This window comes from Zootoca vivipara, chromosome 10 (assembly GCF_963506605.1).
Source record: "Zootoca vivipara chromosome 10, rZooViv1.1, whole genome shotgun sequence".
Taxonomy (NCBI): domain Eukaryota; kingdom Metazoa; phylum Chordata; class Lepidosauria; order Squamata; family Lacertidae; genus Zootoca; species Zootoca vivipara.
Window position 1 is genome coordinate 70,761,506 of NC_083285.1, and position 18,209 is coordinate 70,779,714.

General features: G+C 49.2%; 1 protein-coding gene across 1 annotated transcript; it reads left to right on the forward strand.

Moving 5' to 3' along the window:
- Nucleotides 1-4,193: 4,193 nt before the first annotated feature.
- LOC118091245 (guanylyl cyclase-activating protein 1-like) lies at nt 4,194-16,974 on the forward strand. The gene is made up of 4 exons (XM_035128011.2): nt 4,194-4,391; nt 11,179-11,328; nt 13,296-13,386; nt 16,583-16,974. Exons 1-4 carry the CDS (start codon nt 4,194-4,196, stop codon nt 16,711-16,713), a joined length of 570 nt encoding a protein of 189 aa, XP_034983902.1. The 3' UTR covers nt 16,714-16,974.
- Nucleotides 16,975-18,209: the final 1,235 nt, after the last annotated feature.

Here is an 18,209-nt window from a genome sequence, read left to right on the forward strand (position 1 = left end):
GACTTTGCAGAACGCAGAGGGCTGCTTTTCTACAAGGGTGCGCTGTACCTACCCACCACCCAGCTTCGACGTACGGTCCTCAAGCAGATGCACGACAACCCTACAGCGGGGCATTTTGGAAGGGACAAGACCACTCACCTAGTCATGAGACACTTCTGGTGGCCAGGGGTGAGGGAAGATGTTCGAGACTATGTAAGGGGCTGTACCACCTGCCAGCGGGCGAAGGTGGTCAGAGCAGCGCCACCAGGGTTGCTGGAGCCCTTAGCCACACCACACAGGCCGTGGGAAGTGGTGTCCATGGACTTCATCACAGATCTGCCTTCGTCCAGGGGTAAGACTGCAGTGTTGGTGGTGGTGGACCTCATGTCCAAAATGTGTCACTTTATACCGTGTGCCAGGGCAGTCTCGGCAGAAGAGACAGCCAAACTGTTTGTTGATCACGTTTTCAGACTGCATGGATTACCTTTAAGGGTTATTTCGGATCGTGGCCGCCAATTTGTTTCCAGGTTCTGGCGGCGGCTCATGAACCTCCTGCAGGTGGAGGTCAGCTTGTCGACGGCTAGACACCCGCAGACCAACGGACAAGCGGAGAGGGTCAACGCCATTCTGCAGCAGTACCTGAGATGCTACGTCAGCCAGCGGCAAACGGACTGGGTGGATCGCTTGCCACTAGCAGAATTTGCCTACAACAATGCAGTGCACGTCTCCACAGGGGTGTCGCCCTTTAAGGCCAATTACGGGCGCGACCTCAGATCTTTCCCAGAGAGGGAGAGGGAGGAGGAGGAGGAGGGCCCACAGGCTGAGGATTGGGCAGAGGAACTGGAGACGGTGCACCAGCAGCTCAGAGAACACTTGGAGAGGGCCAAGGAAGCGTACAAAAAGGGGGCAGATCGCCACAGGCGACAAGGGGAGGTCATCAGGGTGGGGGACAAGGTGTGGTTGTCCTCGGAGGGCCTTCCCACCAGAGGGAGGTGCAAAAAGCTGGCACCCAAATGGCTGGGCCCCTTCACGGTCACGCAACAGGTCAACCCGGTGGCATACAGGCTGGCACTGCCAGAGGACATGAGGGTGCATCCAGTGTTTCATAGATCGCTGCTGTCGCCGTACAGGGAAAGCAGCAGGCTCCGAGACAGCGAACAAACCCCCGAGGGAGGGGGGGAGAGGGAAAGCAGGGAGCAACTCAATGAGGCCACGGCCATCCTGGATTCAAGGTGGGGGGTGGGGGGCCTGGAGTACCTCATGGCATGGGAGGATGCTCCACCGTCCCAGAATGAATGGGTTCCCGCCACTCAGATACAGGAGGAATTCTTGGTGGAAGAATTTCACGCCCTCTTTCCCCACAGACCCAAGCCCTGGCACATGGAAAGGGAGGAGGAGGGGGAGGAGGCACGGGAGAACAGCTCACCATGGCGCTGGGAAGCGGAGTTTGAGGAACCAGAGGATGAGGTATGGGTGTCGCCAAGATCCACCCAGTCAGAGGAAGGAGCAGATTGGCAAAACATTTTTACCCCCACCAGCTCTGACGCCACGGACTTTTTGGGATTCCCGTCCTCCCAGGCGGAAGGGGGGGGCTCGCAGGACTGGGGGGAGGTGTTCACACCAACGGGCTCGGAGAGCACCGAGTTTTTAGGCTTCCAGTCGTCACCGACACATGGGGGGGGCCTGGGGAGGGGTGAAGGAGAGCTTGGGAAGGGGGTGGATGTGAGGGACAGGGGATATCGCGAAGTCCCTCCCCTCCTGAGTTCAAGCCCGTCCCCGAGCAAAGGGGAAAGCAGGGAGAGTTCCGATTCCAGTGGGGAAGCAGGAAGTCGTGTCCGAGGCTCAGGCAAGGTAGAGGAGCCAGGGTCCCAGGTGGGACAGGAAGGGGCAAGTAAGGGGGGAAGACCCATCCCCCCAACTCCAGAATTACGCAGGAAGAGGAGGGGCAAGAGGATGGGTCTGCCAAAGCTTTTGTGTTGGAGAAAGACGCGCCAAAAGCCATTAGGAGGTTCTGAAACCGACTGACAACATCGCTCCGTGTAAATAGCAATGACTTGAGCACTGTAAATACGCAGCACCAATAAAAGAATAAAATGCAGAGCTGCGTAGCGTCGTTACTCTGAAGTAGTCCACTCCGGCCACTGTGACAAAACCCTTTTAAAAATTATTATTAGGGGGTCTCTTCCAGAAATTGTCAGAATGCACGCAGAGCCTGGGGCATAGATCTCGAAATGTTTGGCTCCCGTGTAAAGACTCCATGTTACTATATAAGACATCAATGAACTTGCTGTCACATTCATCATAATTGGAGGACCCTGGAGGTTAGTCGTTTCATCCAACATATGTCTCCCCAAAATATGTCCCGAGAATTGCAATGGCGTGTAAAAAAAAAGGAAGAAGAGGAGAGGCCAGCCTCTGGTCAACTTTTGGTGCAAATACTGTACAGCGGTACCTCAGTTTATGAACACAATTGGTTCCTGAAGTCTGTTCATAAACTGAAACGAACTTTCCCATTGAAAGTAATGGAAAGTGGATTAATCTGTTCCAGACAGTCCGCGGAGTACTTAAACTGAAGCGTTCATAAACTGAAGCGAACTTTCCCATTGAAAGTAATGGAAAGTGGATTAATCCGTTCAAGACGGGTCCGCGGAGTACTCAACCTGAAGCGTACTTAACCCGAAGCATGGGTGTAATTGGTTCCGGAAGTCTGTTCATAAACTGAAGCGTTCATAAACTGAAGCGAACTTTCCCATTGAAAGTAATGGAAAGTGAATTAATCCATTCCAGATGGGTTCGCGGCGTTCGTAAACTGAAAATTCGTAAACCGAGGTGTTCATAAACCGAGGTTCCACTGTATCTGATTAACCCCCTCACCTTTAGCTCCCGTAATAGCAGCATTTACCTGGATTATTCTTCCCTCTTCTTTTCTTTCCATTGCCTCTGCATATCGTTGAAGCTTTAAAGCTTCTAAATGGGTCTGAGATCAGATTAGAAGGCTATAATTGGAAGATCTCTCCCAGTGCTGCTTAACGTGATTTGGATGTCTATTGTGAAAACAGAGGGGAGCCAGAAGCCGGTCCTGTAGCAACCACCAGCGGGAGAGGGGGGGCTTTGGTCTCTCTCAGAGCCCTCTTTCCTTCACTCTCTTAATTGCCCATCACCTCAACACAGAAAGCTAACCTGCCTTATATTTTAACACTTGCTGGATCCAGGGGTTAGAAGGATCTCCGAGTATATTTCAATGGCCTACTTCCTCTGCCACCGCCACCCCAACTTGTTCATAGCAAAGGTGTGGAAGAACTGCTCTGTGTATTAGGTGGCATCTCGTTCCAGGTTCAAAGAACTGCTTGAATTCAGGCTCTATTTGTTGTTGTTTAGTCGTTTAGCGTGTCCGACTCTTCGTGACCCCATGGACCAGAGCACGCCAGGCACTCCTGTCTTCCACTGCCTCCCGCAGTTTGGGCAAACTCATGTTCGTAGCTTTGAGAACACTGTCCAACCCTCTCGTCCTCTGTCGTCCCCTTCTCCTAGTGCCCTCCATCTTTCCCAACATCAGGGTCTTTTCCAAGGATTCTTCTCTTCTCATGAGGTGGCCAAAGTATTGGAGCCTCAGCTTCAGGATCTGTCCTTCCAGTGAGCACTCGGGGCTGATTTCCTTCAGAATGGATAGGTTTGATCTTCTTGCAGTCCATGGGACTCTCAAGAGTCTCCTCCAGCACCATAATTCAAAAGCATCAATTCTTCGGCGATCATATGGAAAAACCTGAACAGGGTAAAAATTAGTAAGACACAATCATGAACAACTGTAGAAAGGTTGGATCTCCAATGTCTGAAAATTCTGATGGTGTGTAATTAAAAAGAAGCAATGCAAGAAAGGAAGAAGAGGTCAGCCTCTGGTCAACTTTTGGTGCAAATATCTGATTAACCCCCTCACCTTTTCTGGTTTAGCTCCCATAATAGCAACCTTTTCCTGGATTATTCCTCTTCCCCCTTCTTTCCATTCCCTCTTTATATCGTTGAAGCTCTAAATGGGTCTGAGATCAGATTAGAAGGCTATAATTGGCTTGAGAAGATCTCCCCCAGTGTTGCTTAACGTGATTTGGATGTCTATTGTGAAAACAGAAGGGAGCCAGGAGCCAGTCCTGTCGCAACCACCAGCGGGAGAGGGCAGCTGCTGCTGCTGAGGGGCTCCCCGTGGTCCACCTCCACGCAGAATGGGAAGCAATGGCAGCAGGACACTGGATGACCTGCAGACGTTGGAGATTCACCACTGGTACAAGAAGTTCATGACGGAGTGTCCCTCTGGGCAGCTGACGGAGCACGAATTCAAGCATTTCTTTGGACTCCGAGGCCTGGACCCAGAGGCCAACCACTACATCGAGCAGATGTTCCACACCTTCGATATGAACAAGGTAGGCCAAGGCTGCTGGGCTCAGCTTCACCAGTTTCCCAAAGCCAATGAACTAGCTGTGATGGCCACCCAAGCAACTCTGGGGATAGCGGTGACATTTTAAGAGTAGCAGAAGCAGCTCATTGCCTGCCCCCCCCCAGAACTGTGCAAGTGGTTGTTCATTCACCCCCCCCCCAGGAGCATACTTTGGAAGCACCTTTCAGAATGGTGAAAAGAATGTTGTTGTTGTTTAGTCGTTTAGTCGTGTCCAACTCTTCTTGACCCCAAGGACCATAGCACGCCAGGCACTCCTGTCTTCCATGGTCAAACTCATGTTCGTAGCTTCGAGAACACTGTCCAACCATCTTGTCCTCTGTCGTCCCCTTCTCCTAGTGCCCTCAATCTTTCCCAACATCAGGGTCTTTTCCAGGGAGTCTTCTCTTCTCATGAGGTGGCCAAAGTATTGGAGCCTCAGCTTCAGGATCTGTCCTTCCCGTGAGCACTCAGGGCTGATTTCCTTCAGAATGGATAGGTTTGATCTCCTTGCAGTCCATGGGACTCTCAAGAGTCTCCTCCAGCACCATAATTCAAAAGCATCAATTCTTCGGCGATCAGCCTTCTTTATGGTCCAGCTCTCACTTCCATACATCACTACTGGGAAAACCATAGCTTTAACTATACGGACCTTTGTCGGCAAGGTGATGTCTCTGCTTTTTAAGATGCTGTCTAGGTTTGTCATTGCTTTTCTCCCAAGAAGCAGGCGTCTTTTAATTTCGTGACTGCTGTCACCATCTGCAGTGATCAAGGAGCCCAAGAAAGTAAAATCTCTCACTGCCTCCATTTCTTCCCCTTCTATTTGCCAGGAGGCATAGCTGCCAAGTTATCCCTTTTTTAAAGGGATTTTCCCTTATGCTGAATAGGCTTCCTCGCGAGAAAAGGGGAAACTTGGCAGCTATGCCAGGAGGTGATGGGACCAGTGGCCATGATCTTGGTTTTTTTGATGTTGAGCTTCAGACCATATTTTGCGAACGTAGCAGGTGCCAATTGGCTAGCTCCCATAACATCACCAATACTTCCTTGCATTCGCTAGAGCAGTTTTGTCTCTGATTTATTAAACATTGGTGAATTTGGTCAGCATCATATGAGGGATGAGTTGTGTAGATGCCATCAAAAGTTTTTTTATTGCTCTTTATTTTTCCTATTGTAATTTTGTGTGCTGTATACCACCTTTTTATACTTTTAACGAAATGTGGCCTATGGATATTTCATTATGCAAAAAATAACAGATAGAGGTACAATTGCAAATAGATATAGATCACTCATCTGCTACATACTGATCCTCCGGTTGAATTTCTGTTTGCATTGTCTGTAAGACAAGTTGCAAATTCCATCTCGCGCTATGGGTGAAAAAGAAAACCCAGCCGTAAGCGATCCAAAATTAGTACCAAGCTCAGGGAACATAATTTACCTGCTTTGGTTTATTATTTTATTTAATTGCTTTAAAAACAAAATGAAGCAGAAAGGAACTTGGGGTGTAGTCACCCCAAATCCCACATCTGTAGAAGGCTGCACAGCCGGCAGCAGGAGAAACTTAGGAGAAATAATAATAATAATTTATTATTTGTACCCCGCCCATCCGGCTGGGTCTCCCCAGCCACTCTGGGCGGCTTCCAGCAAAGATTAAAATACAATAAAATGTCACAATTTAAAAACTTCCCTAAACAAGGCTGCCTTCAGATGTTTTCTAAAGGTCGGGTTCCGGTTTCCGCCTGCAGGAATGGCGGACCTGTTTTCCATCTCTCTGACCTTTGTAAGGAATTTGGCGGTTGCTAGGGGAGTAAATGGCAACCCCCTACCCTCTCCGGGGGTTACGGAGAGGGGCCGCTGGCCCGCGATGCCCCCAGACCCACTCCGACTGTTTTTGGAGTGGGGGGAGCTTGGGCTGAGCACTTACAAGGGCCAGGACTCCCGGACGCTAATCTGCATGGCGGGGATTTCCATGGTTAAAGAAGATAATTAGGCTTAAATCTATGGACATACTTCAGAAGGAGGGAAAGAAGCGCTGTTTACTGCTGAGAAATTTATGCTGCCGAGTGAGAGGAGTCAAAGATTGTACTGCATCTGGAAGAAGGATTGATGGGGACAGAGCGATAAGGGGAGTGAGTTTTTATTTTATTTTTTTTCTTCATATTGTTGCCTCGTACCTTCCCGGACGCGATGTCCTGGCTTGTTTGGAGTGAAAGAGAAGCAAAAGACTGTGTGAGTTGAACCTTATAACTGTTGTTACTGAGCATATTTTTTTAAAGATGTGGAGTTGCCGATGAGAAAAGCCCCCCCCTAGTCGGACGGAAGGAGTTCTGAATGCGTTCGGAGGATTTATGAGCTGTGACGCACTTTAAATTGGAGCAGCGACCTGAAGCTAAGTTCAGCTATAGGGCAAGGAGATCCATTAATTTACCAAGAGTCTATGGTTTGATGTTTGGGTCTCCTGCCTGGAAAAGCTGTAAATTCTATAATGATCGTAAATCTTCATGGCTATGAGAGAAAAGCGAAAGTGATTTGAGCTTTTTAAGATGGCGCTACTTCGAATTGCTTCAACGCAACAGGAGCTCCATTAAGAAGATTTATGGGGAGGCTGGACTGATTAACTCACACAGGAGAAAGAACATCTGTGAGACTTTGTTTGATATTTATATCAGCAGCTGGGAAACAATCGTGAAAGTGGAAAACATCTATGTGACTGTAAGGGGAAGATCTGGATTATTATGAACTTGAAGGACGATTTGAACTTTAGAAAAAAGACGGCAGTGGACAGTTGCGAGGAATTCCCAATTTCTTGAAGCATGGGAACCCAAATAAAAAATTCTTTAGATGATTTGGCATAACATTCGGTCTGATTGATATATATATGTGTATAATCTGAAATATTGAATGTGATATAATTGGTTTTAATTGGAAAATTAATAAAAATATTTTAAAAAAAAAAAACAGATGTTTTCTAAAGGTCAGGTAGTTGCTTATCTCTTTGACCTCTGATGGGAGGGCATTGCACAGGGCGGGCGCCACTACCAAGAAGGCCCTCTGCCTGGTTCCTTCTGGCTTTGCTTCTCACAGGGAGGGAACTGCCAGAAGGCCCTCGAAGCTGGACCTCAGTGTCTGGGCTGAACGATGGGGGTGGAGACGCTCCTTCAGGTATACTGGGCCGAGGCTGTTTAGGGCTTTAAAGGTCAACACTAACACTTTGAATTGTGCTCAGAAATGTAACAAGGTGGTGTGAATCTCATCCGTGCCTGGATGGGACATCCATTGGGAACCTTGTGAAAACTTCCTTGAGCTTCCTGAAAGGATGTAAAGGTAAAGGGACCCCTGACCATTAGGTCCAGTCGCAGACGACTCTAGGGTTGCGGCGCTCATCTCGCTTTACATGCCGAGGGAGCCAGCGTACAGCTTCCAGGTCATGTGGCCAGCATGACTAAGCCGCCTCTGGCGAACCAGAGCAGCGCACAGAAACGCCATTTACCTTCCCGCCGGAGCGGTACCTATTTATCTACTTGCACTTTGCTGTGCTTTCGAACTGCTAGGTTGGCAGGAGCTGGGACCAAGCAATGGGAGCTCACCCTGTCGCAGGGATTCGAACTGCGGACCTTCTGATCTGCAAGCCCTAGGCTCTGTGGTTTAGACTACAGCGCCACGCGCAATAAAAGGCAAATCTAAAAAAAAAGTAGTATAAACACTGGCAACTGGGAAACACTGATCTGGGAGCGCTCCAGTTGGAGAACAGCCAAGGTGTCATGGGCTTTGAAGACACTCAAACTCAGGACGCAAGGGAGAAACATGCTAAGAGGAAGGCACGCTTGGCAAATCCACACCGTGATGAACTCCCACTCGGAAACCAATGTCCCCACTGTGGAAGGACGTGTGGATCCAGAATTGGCCTCCATAGTCACTTACGGACTCATTGTTCAAACTTTTTTTATGGAAGACAATCTTCCTCGGCTACGAGGGATCGCCAAAGAAGAAGAAAGCAAAAGGCAAGGCAGGGGGACCCTGGTCTGCTCCTGCCCAGCTCTCCCCCACTCATTTGGCTAAAATGCACAGTGCAAGAATGAGGACTCCAGGTCTCTGGGTAGCACAATCCGTAATGCCTAACCCAGCCTTCTCCAACCTGGTGCCCCCCCCCAGACCTTTTGGGCTACAGCTCTTGCTGGCCCCGCACAACAGCTTAAAGCTCTCTGAGCTCTGCTCACAGGTCACAAGCGCTTGCTTTGGCTTCTGTAAATCTCCCAACCTCAGTTGTATAAAGCCGTGAGAGGCCGATCCTACAAAGGCAGGCTGAAGGAACGGGATATGTTCCCCCAAGAACAAAGAGGATTAAATGGGAGGGGAGGGGGGAGAGGAGAGATGAGAAGACAGCAGGAGGTTGGCTGGGCATAGAAGGTTGCAATGATCTCCAGCATCCAAGTGGCAAGAGAGGGTCCCTCTTTTTAAAAATAATTTTTATTTGGCTTTGCAAAATCAGTCACACAATTAACATTCTTAACTCAGGTGGTTAAAAAAGCAAGACTGCCTTTACTCCATTTCTATCCCACCTTTTCTTTATTTTAATATTTTGTTGGAAGCCGCCCAGAGTGGCTGGGGGAACCCGGCCAGATGGGCGGGGTATAAATAAATTATTATTATTATTATTATTATTATTATTATTATTATTATTATTATTATCTCCAAGGAATTCAATGGGGTGTACATGGTTCTTGCCCCTTTCCTGTAGAATAGTAGTAATAGTAGTAGTAGAATCATAGAATCATAGAGTTGGAAGAGACCACCAGGGCCATCCAGTCCAACCCCCTGACAAGCAGGAAACACCATCAAAGCATTCCTGACAGATGGCTGTCAAGCCTCTGCTTAAAGACCTCCAAAGAAGGAGACTCCACCACACTCCTTGGTAGCAAATTCCACTGTCGAACAGCTCTTACTGTCAGGAAGTTCTTCCTAATGTTTAGGTGGAATCTTCTTTCTTGTAGTTTGAATCTATTGCTCCATGTCCGCTTCTCTGGAGCAGCAGAAAACAATATTTCTCCCTCCTCCATATGACATCCTTTTATATATTTGAACATGGCTATCATATCACCCCTTAACCTTCTCTTCTCCAGGCTAAACATACCCAGCTCCCTAAGCCATTACTCATAAGGCATCGTTTCCAGGCCTTTGACCATTTTGGTTGCCCTCCTCTGGACACGTTCCAGCTTGTCAGTATCCTTCTTGAACTGCGGTGCCCAGAACTGGACACAGTACTCCAGGTGAGGTCTGACCAGAGCAGAATACAGTGGTACTATTACTAGTACTATTAGTAGTAGTAGTAATTATTATTATTTATTATTTATACCCCTCCCATCTGGCTGGGTTTCCCCAGCCACTCTGGGAGGCTCCCAACAAAATATTAAAAACACAATGAAACATTAAACATTAAAAACTTCCCTAAACAGGGCTGCCTTCAGATGTCTTCTAAAAGTCAGATAGCTGTTTATCTCCCTGACATCTGAACAATCTGGAACGTCAACCAGCCAGGTCAAAATTCGCACCCGCTTCTGCTCTCCCCACCTTTGTTGTTGTTGTTGTTGTTTAGTCGTTTAGTCGTGTCCGACTCTTCGTGACCCCATGGACCATAGCACGCCAGGCACTCCTGTCTTGCACTGCCTCCCGCAGTTTGGTCAAACTCATGTTCGTAGCTTCGAGAACACTGTCCAACCATCTTGTCCTCTGTCGTCCCCTTCTCCTAGTGCCCTCAATCTTTCCCAACATCAGGGTCTTTTCCAAGGATTCTTCTCTTCTCATGAGGTGGCCAAAGTATTGGAGCCTCAGCTTCACGATCTGTCCTTCCAGGGAGCACTCAGGGCTGATTTCCTTAAGAATTGATAGGTTTGATCTTCTTGCAGTCCATGGGACTCTCAAGAGTCTCCTCCAGCACCATAATTCAAAAGCATCAATTCTTCGGCGATCAGCCTTCTTTATGGTCCAGCTCTCACTTCCATACATCACTACTGGGAAAACCATAGCTTTAACTATACGGACCTTTGTCGGCAAGGTGATGTCTCTGCTTTTTAAGATGCTGTCTAGGTTTGTCATTGCTTTTCTCCCAAGAAGCAGGCGTCTTTTAATTTCGTGACTGCTGTCACCATCTGCAGTGATCAAGGAGCCCAAGAAAGTAAAATCTCTCACTGACTCCATTTCTTCCCCTTCTATTTGCCAGGAGGTGATGGGACCAGTGGCCATGATCTTGGTTTTTTTGATGTTGAGCTTCAGACCATATTTTGCGCTCTCCTCTTTCACCCTCATTAAAAGGTTCTTTAATTCCTCCTCGCTTTCTGCCATCAAGGTTGTGTCATCTGCATATCTGAGGTTGTTGATATTTCTTCCGGCAATCTTAATTCCGGCTTGGGATTCATCTAGTCCAGCCTTTCGCATGATGAATTCTGCATATAAGTTAAATAAGCAGGGAGACAATATACAACCTTGTCGTACTCCTTTCCCAATTTTGAACCAATCAGTTGTTCCATATCCAGTTCTAACTGTAGCTTCTTGTCCCACATAGAGATTTCTCAGGAGACAGATGAGGTGATCAGGCACTCCCATTTCTTTAAGAACTTGCCAAAGTTTGCTGTGGTCGACACAGTCAAAGGCTTTTGCATAGTCAATGAAGCAGAAGTAGACGTTTTTCTGGAACTCTCTAGCTTCTCTCCCCACCTAGTTTTCTTATTTCTGCCCTCAGTACAGTACTCCATCTCTGCTTTCTCCCTTCTCCCCCTCCACAGGATGGCCACATTGACTTCATGGAGTACGTGGCCGCCCTCAGCCTTATCCTGCGAGGAAAGATGGAACAGAAGTTGCGCTGGTACTTCAAACTCTACGATGTAGATGGAAACGGCTGCATTGACCGTAGTGAATTGCTCAATATCATCAAGGTAACGGAGAGCTCTCTTTTCCTGGAGATGGCGCCGGAGCTGATTTCTGGAAAGGGAGAAGCCAGGGTTGAGATTGTGCTCATTTAGGTTAGCTGCTTCCTCATCCTTGGGAGTGGCAAAGGAGATGCCGCTCTGCGTAGTCTCAGAGACACACTCTTCTCATTGCCCCTTGAAGTGCCAGATTTACATATAAGGTAAACAAGCTATAGCTTAGGGCCCCACTCTCTTGGGGAGTCCCAAAAAAATTAAAGGAACAAAACCATTCCTTTAATTCCTTTTATATATCTATATCTATATCTATATCTATATCTATATCTATATATATAAATGTAAAAATGGTGAAAGTGTGGGCTCCACTTTTCTCCGTAACCGCTTGACCAATCGTCCTGAAATTTGGACACAGTGATCCATGTCACTCCCCGAGTGTTTGCAGGGGAAAAAATCCCTCAAATCTCACACCTGCACAGGTAGAAACCTGCTTTTCCACCAAGTAAAACAGTGCCCTCAAGTGGAATTCCTCCCACAGTACACCCCCTCCCTTCCTGTGAAATCTACACCACACCCACAAACCAAATAATGACATCATCAACCAAGCAACTGAAACCACCAAGGTGGCCATTACCAGACCCCTAGGCCCTGCCAGGCTGCTAGGCCCCACTAGACCCGGGAAGGGGAGGAGAGGGCGATCACCCAGATCACAGGTCGCAGAACGGCCTTTGTTTTATTTAGGCCCATGCCAGGCCCCCAGGCCCCCACTAGGCCCGGGAGGGGGATAACCCACAGCAACGCACTTGGGGGCATGGCAAGGGGTTTTTACTTTAAAATTTAGCGGCCGTTGTGTCACATGCGGGGCTCCGGCGGCCATTTTAAGTAAGGGCACTCATGCCCCTTTTAACCTACGCTTTATACTATGACTGATTGCAAGCCTATGGGTCTTTAAAAAACAACAACCATGCACTTTCTCTCTCCAGTTTAAGTCCTCGGATATTTGCAATGGCCAACCAACCCCCCCCCCCATTTACAATCTCCTACCTTGCCACTTCCTGGGTTTTTAATGGAACCAAACAGCTCGGGTGCTTCGGAACTCGCCTCCTCCCAGAGGAAACCCACTCTACACCCCACCCCACGGATCCTGCCCCCACCCGATCCCGCCGCCCACAGCCCACGAGACCCACACCCATCCTGCCACCCCTATCCACCTGAACCAGAGCCAATCCGCAACCTTACAAGTTGTGACAGTTTGCTACGCAGCAGGCAAAACCCAAGTGGCACCAGCCAATCAGCCAAGTGGGGAAAATTCCTGCCGTGCCCGTCCCAATGACAGGTGACACACGACGGCATAGCAGGGTCATGCGTGCAAGCCCTAAATATAGGGAGAGGTGGGCACTGAGCCCAAAAGAGAATCTCAGGGACACGTGCAGCGGGTTAAATAGTGGTCCCTTGATAGCTTTGACTGGCATCCCTCTGGCCCAATTGCTCCTAAGATCGAGGGACCACCAATAGGGTGTTGTGGCCGCTCCAGTGTCCCCACCCACAACACAGGGTCTGGTTGCCAGGTTCCACCGCAACACATGCCCCCTTGTGAGGGAGGAGCCAATATATTAAACAGCAATTGTAAACAATGCTTTTATGCAGTGGTTGTTTATTGTTGTTGTTGTTGTTGTTTAGTCATTTAGTTGTGTCCGACTCTTCGTGACCCCATGGACCATAGCACGCCAGGCACTCCTGTCTTGCACTGCCTCCCGCAATTTGGTCAAACTCATGTTCATAGCTTCGAGAACACTGTCCAACCATCTCGTCCTCTGTCGTCCCCTTCTCCTAGTGCCCTCCATCTTTCCCAACATCAGGGTCTTTTCCAGGGAGTCTTCTCTTCTCATGAGGTGGCCAAAGTATTGGAGCCTCAGCTTCAGGATCTGTCGTGTTGTTTATTAACTGAACCAAATGAGTGCCAAACTATTCTGTTGCAGGCAATCCGTGCCATCAATGGCTGCGACCACGAGACGAGCGCAGAGGAATTCACCAACCGTGTCTTCAACAGGATTGATGTCAATGGCGACGGTGAGCCCCTCCCCAAGGCCCTCCCCGCTGGCACACACACCCCAGGCCCACCCTTGTCATAGCTGCCAAGTTCTCCCTTTTTTTAAGGGAAATTCCCTTATGCTGAATAGGCTTCCTCACGAGAAAAGGGAAAACTTGGCAGCTATGACCCTTGTTCCGCAGTCTGTTGCAAACTTTGCTGCCTAGAACTCTGCAGGTTCCAAACTCCGGGCCAAAAAGAGCAAAGCTCGAACCCATTACACAGACCCCACACACACACACACAACCCTGAACAGGGCCCTCCTCCCTTCACCAAACCTATCTGGGCCATGTAGGCCTTGGAATAGAAGGCAACTCTCTCACCTGTGCCACATTCAGCTGGCAATGATGGGCGAATTACGCATTATAGTTTACACAAATGCCCATAACTGGGCCCTGAGAACATCTGGGACTCTGTGGAGAGGGAAACTCTTTATGGAAGAGGGATTAGCACTGAGGACAAGAGGCAGGAGGAAAAGGAGGAAGAGCCTGTTTTCATGGAGTCATAGAGTTGGAAGAGGTACCAAGGGTCATCTAGTCCAACCCTCTGCAGTGCAGGAATCACAGCTTCTCTGCTCAATACTCCTTTTTTTTTTTAAAGGTTTTGTTACAAGCACTTGTTAGAGGACAAGAGTCTAAATCAGCTGGTGTCCCGGACCATAAGTCATGCCAATCAGGGCTGATGGAAGGTTTAATAAACTCATCCCCAGTGCTCCTTGCCCTATAAAAAAGCATTATTCAGAATAGAGGTTTGCGCAACCCACTGTGGAAAGTAAACAACACAATAAAATGCAAAACCGTAACAATTAATTGTACATTTACTCAAAATCCAATAAAAACTATTTAGTTTAATTTTCAACAGAATTGATGAACTTGACCTAGTGATACCAGCTGTTCAAAGTCTGATGTTGTTGTTTAGTCGTTTAGTCGTGTCCGACTCTTCGTGACCCCATGGACCAGAGCACGCCAGGCACTCCTGTCTTCCACTGCCTCCCGCAGTTTGGTCAAACTCATGTTCGTAGCTTCAAGAACACTGTCCAACCATCTCGTCCTCTGTCGTCCCCTTCTCCTAGTGCCCTCCATCTTTCCCAACATCAGGGTCTTTTCCAGGGAGTCTTCTCTTCTCATGAGGTGGCCAAAGTCTTGGAGCCTCAGCTTCAGGATCTATCCTTCCAGTGAGCACTCAGGGCTGATTTCAAGTCTGATAGTCATTTACAACTCCAGCACCCACCAAGGTGACCCCCTGCCTCCCAGGGGACTGTACTATCCAGTTTGGGAACCAATAAGTTAGTCCAAAACATCTCGAGGGCACCGAGTTGGGGAATTCATCTTCTCTAGGTCTTTGTTTTGCTGTGAAGCTCAGATCACAGTGAACTAGTTTCTTGCTCTGCTGAGCTTTGAAAACGCTGAACCGCATTTTAACCAGTAACCCACCTTTTCTCGGTTGAGTTCTGGCTAAAGTTCAGTTGACAGGACCGAGTGACAAGGCTGCAGCACCTAAACAGCTCTCGGCTGGGAGTTCAGGGGAGCTGACTCAAAGTGTAGCTTGCTAGGCCAAAGTGAAGACTTTGCAAGAAGCCTTGCAAATCCCGAGCTCGCAAGAGCATCCCTGAAAAGGTCGTGCTGCAAAACAAAGATAAACTTCCCTGAACCAGAGCTCCGCAGAGAAGACTTGCAAGGAAGAATGACGCATAGTTACTTTGCTAAGTTTGCCGCAACCAGATCTGGAAGGGCTGTAGCTCAGCGGGTAGAGCACTCGCTTTGCATGTAGAAGGTCCCAGATACTTGAGAACACAAGAAGAGCCTGCTGGATCAGGCCAATGGCCCACCTAGTCCAGCGTCCTGTCCACACAGTGGCCAAGATGCCTGAGTGGGGAACCAGCAAGCAGGATAGGAGCGCAATATCCCTCTTCTTTCCTGGAATTTCCAGCAACTGGTACAGTGGGAGCAGGGGCATAGCGAGCCGCCGCGACACCCGGGGCGGCAAATTGCCATGCACCTGGGGGGCGCAGCGTCGCTACGTAGTTATGTGGCAGGGTATCGCTGTCCCCCCGCGCCTCTAAAGCCGCGCACCTCCAGCTACAAACTCCAGGTAGAAAACCCGCTCAGCGTGGCACGCCCGCTGCACATGCGTATTACGTAGAGGGGTATCCCCCCCCCGGTGACTCCAATCCGTGTGGTGCAGCGGGGCGGGTGGCACTTGGCGCCCCCACCGCGACTCCCAAGCCGAGCCTCTAGCCTCTCGGTAAAAAGTCCGCTTGGCGCGGACTTTTTACCGGGAGGCTGGAGGCTCGGCTTGGGAGTCGCGGGGGTGGGGGGTGCCCCCCCAGAGTGGAACCCAGGGTGGACCCCCCCATTGCGAGGCCCCTGGGTGGGAGCTTGGTTCTCAAACTTAATCCATTCCAGAAGTCCGCTCCAAAACCAAAGCGTTCCAAAACCAAGGCGCGCTTTCCAATAGAAAGTAATGCAAAATGGATTATTCCGCTCCAAAGTTTTAAAAACAACCCCAATTTAACATTAATTTTACTCTCTAACGAGACCATTGATCCATAAAATGAAATCAATAATCAATGTTCTGTACTATAAAATAAATAAGACAGTATTGTAGATGATAAAAAAACAAATTAATTTTTTTCCTTACTTGCACTAATGATAGTCATTATTTGCAGTCACACAATCAATCAGTAGCTGAACTGGGTTCCACACAGTCACAAAAACAAATTAACTGAAAAAGCCTCAAAAACAAAACCACAAACAAAATAGCAAAAACAAAAGCGTCAAACTGAATCCATTCCGGAGGTCCGTTTGACTTCCGAAATGTTCAAAAACCAAGGCGCGGCTTCTGATTGGTGCAGGCGCCCCAGAAACAATAGCCGACAACGGCATCAGACGTTTGGCTTCCGAAAACTGGAACACTTACTTCTGGGTTTTCGGTGTTTGAGAACCAAGGTACCATTGTATTCAGAAGCATTTTAGAGGCAGTGCCTAGCCATCAATAGCCCTCTCCTCCACGAATTTGTCTCCTCTTTTAAATCCATGTAGAATGGTGGCCACCCCTGCCTCTTGTGGGAGCAAATTCCATAGTTTTAACTCCCCCCCCCAGAAAAAAAGAAAATGGACTGGGGAGGGAAGCCCGTTTTCTCCTCCTCTCACTGTCTCCTGTTTCTCTGCCCCTCAGGCGAGCTCTCTCTGGAGGAGTTCATTGAAGGCGCGAGGAAAGACGACGAGTTCATGGAGGTGATGATGAAGAGCCTAGATCTGGAGCACATTGTGTCCATGATCAACAGCCGGCGGCGAAATAGCGTCTAGCAGCTGGACAGGAATGCAGGGGGGGGGGGAGTGAGCATCCTCAGGTGTTGGAAGCAGCAGAGAAATACCTGGAGGAGGAGGAGGAATCCCGGAGGGTAGATGAGTTTGGTGGAATGGGAGCAAGGTGCATTTGTGGAACAAGCAAAGGAGCATGACCTGAATGGAGAAGTGGTCCACAGGCCGTTTTCACCTGCTCTCCCGACTGCCTAGACGTGGGAGGTTAAGCCAGTCTGAGCGTGGGACCTTCTAGTTTTACGAACGCAGAACACTCTGTATGCAATACTAGGGCATTCCGTGCGTGGAAGAGTAGCTTTTAGATATCTTCATGGAAGAAGTAGGAGACTCCGCTGTGAGGTTTCTAGGCAGCCATGCTTCTCCCTTTCTCAAGACTCTTGCAGTTAGAAGGTTAGTTGCTGGGGCAGGTCACGATGTGGCTCTCGAAGCACTGTGAGCAGAGCCACCTCTGCCGGCACAAACACACCTGCCTGCGCATGTCCACCTCCCTTGGCCGCTGGCTGCGAAGGATCGCCTCCGTTCCAGGAGGATGTGCCCCCCAGGAAGGACATAAGGCTGCCTCGAGCAGTGAATATGGGGGTGCCATTCAGGGCGCCAAGTTGAGCCGTGGACCTAGTCCAAGAGTCCCCTGGCACAAGCCTGGGAGGTGCCCAGGAGTCCAGAGGGAATTGGGCCCTCTTAGTGGGAGTGGCTGCCGATTTGGATTTGGGCCCCCAAGTCTAGCCCTGCATCCACAAGAGGGACAGAAGATTTGCCCCACAAAAGGTCGGACTCCCCCCCCCCCCAGGAAAGGGGGAAGGAGGACATTGTAAATAGGAGGCCAGGCTCTTGCAGTATTTGCCACTCTTTCTTTGTACAGTTTGCAATTAAAAGGAGAGAAATCCGAGGGCTGCTTGTTTTTTATTCCCGTTGGCAAATGGTTCGTTTGAGTGGTGTCTTCTTAACCGACTGGCCGTTGGCAGAACAACAAGGGACACAGGAGTCACGGCGGCTGCCAGGGGACCTTAGGAAGCAGGAGAGGGAGAGAGGAAAGACCGGCTATCTTCCCCCAGCTGAACCTTTAGAGGAGATCTAGGATCAATGGCAAACATAGCATCAGAACAGTTTTCCCCAGGCTTTTTCTCTGGCTGGGTAAGCTCAGCTTCTCCCCATACTTACCCATATAACCGACTCTGGGGTTGTGGTGCTCATCTCGCTTTATTGGCAGAGGGAGCTGGCGTACAGCTTCCAGGCATGTGGCCAGCATGACAAAGCCGCTTCTGGCGAACCAGAGCAGCGCACGGAAACGCCGTTTACCTTCCCGCTGGAGCGGCCCCTATTTATCTACTTGTACATTGAGGTGGTTTCAAACTGCTAGGTTGGCAGGCGCTGGGACTGAGCAACGGGAGCTCACCCCGTCGCAGGAATTTGAACCGCCAATCTTCTGATCGGCAAGCCCTAGGGCCAGGGGCGTACCCAGGATCAAAACTAGGGGGGCAAGG